The 1,617-nt window shown below is 47.5% G+C and overlaps 1 protein-coding gene across 1 annotated transcript in view; it reads left to right on the top strand.

Moving 5' to 3' along the window:
• Nucleotides 1–737: 737 nt before the first annotated feature.
• The window catches only part of LOC104078597 (double-stranded RNA-specific editase B2-like), a gene marked incomplete at its 5' end in the record, with an annotated part of 40,559 nt that continues 39,679 nt past the window's right edge, over nt 738–1,617 (top strand). Inside the window, one exon of the mRNA XM_009580288.1 lies at nt 738–780. Within this exon, the coding sequence (XP_009578583.1) occupies nt 738–780 (43 nt within the window). The remainder of the gene's footprint in view (nt 781–1,617) is intronic.

Here is a 1,617-nt window from a genome sequence, read left to right as displayed (position 1 = left end):
TCTGTGATTCTGTGATTCTGTGATTCATTGCTTTGTACAGGTGTGCGTGGCTGTGCAAAGCGGCACTGCAAAGGACTGCTACTGCAAACTCATTCTCCCCATCACAGCTCAAAACAACTATCCCAGAGGGAAGTGTACAGGTGCTGGGGGATGAGTGACTTTACAGAAGTGCATCTCATGCTCCACTTGGTCCAATTTTACAAGGTCCCTGGGTCCCCCTGAGGTTTGAAGTCCCCCAAGCCTCCCATGCACAAGACTTTCTGCAAAGCCACCATAGATGATATTGCATTCCAAACTCTTTTATAACAATACTCTTAGAGTTTTGTTATTAAACTTATTCAGCCACTGTGCAGGGATGAATCTCATGGTTGAGTTCAGCCCCCAGAAAACCATCCCAAAGGCAGGTCGGGACCATATGTGATACGGAGGATCTCAGCCTCCTGGAGGAGGAGTCAAGCTGCCTTGCCCTCCAGCCCTGCCATCTATTTTTAGAGCAGCTGTCTATCACCCAACCCATCAGCCACACTGGTCGCAGACCCTTCTTGGTACTCGGGGAGAGGGAAGAGAGCAAGGTTAATCAGTGAAAAACAATAACCAGTAAAAACAGGACGGGTGCTGATTACTGTTAACTCCTGAAATCCAGCCCAAAGAATGCCTGCTCCAACCCTACATAGCAACTGTTTCTAAGTACTGCAAGCTGCCCCCCACTCTGGTGAGGTTTAACATAATAATAGCAGGCAATAGGACTGCACAGCTTTGTATTCTCACAGCTGATTTTGCCATGAATTATTTAAAACTAACTGCAATTGCTCTAAAGTCCAAGCAGCAGGACTTACAGGTATTTTATTATTTCAGAGGCTTGTATCAGGGCAGTAATATAATTAGTGCAGTTGGGAAATTCCACCACAGGCAGCAGAAAATGAAGGAGCTCCATGTGGCAGCCCCAGCTCGGCAGCCGGTGTGGCTCCCTGTCCCTAACAGGCGAGCTAATGTGCCTGTAAATTCCTCCTGACAGCAAATGCATCCCAGCATCAAAAAATGACAAAACACCCAAACCATGGAAGAGTGACAGCCAAACAGCTTCAACAGCACAGAGGCTGCGCCGGGAGAAAACAGGCAGAGGCAGCTTGGATTAAAGCCAAGGACTTGCTCCGAGGCTGAGCAGAAAGCACCCCTGTTTACACTAACAGGAGGCAGAGAAACCAGCAGAAATTGCCTTGGTTAATGGGCTGTCCTATAGTGAATTAAACGGGTAGGATTCTGGCTTATTAAGAGCCTCCTAGGAAAATCATTACCTGCAGGTGCCGTTCTGTTCAGAGATATTCCTGCAAAAAGACCCTTGAGTTTTTGGGGGAAGTACCAAGGCCTCAGAGGGAAAGGAGTCTCATCGTAATTTCACTGATCACATTTTCACCTTCAAAATGATAATCACGACCATCACGCAAATGCACGTATTAGAGGCAGCTGTCTGTCAGAGAAATCACCCATGTCTTCTCAAATGTAAATCATCTGAGGAACCGCACGGCAGCATAGCCTTAATGCGAGCTATTGCTGCAAACTGCAGGACTGGGAGGGTTTGGCCTCCCGGGCAGCTGTTGCTAATGGAATATGTGCACT

The sequence above is a fragment of the Fulmarus glacialis genome, unplaced genomic scaffold, assembly GCF_000690835.1.
Source record: "Fulmarus glacialis isolate BGI_N327 unplaced genomic scaffold, ASM69083v1 scaffold35860, whole genome shotgun sequence".
In the NCBI taxonomy this organism is placed as follows: Eukaryota; Metazoa; Chordata; class Aves; order Procellariiformes; family Procellariidae; genus Fulmarus; species Fulmarus glacialis.
The sequence above is the reverse complement of the archived record's forward strand: the minus strand, read 5'-3'. Positions and strand labels throughout refer to the sequence as shown.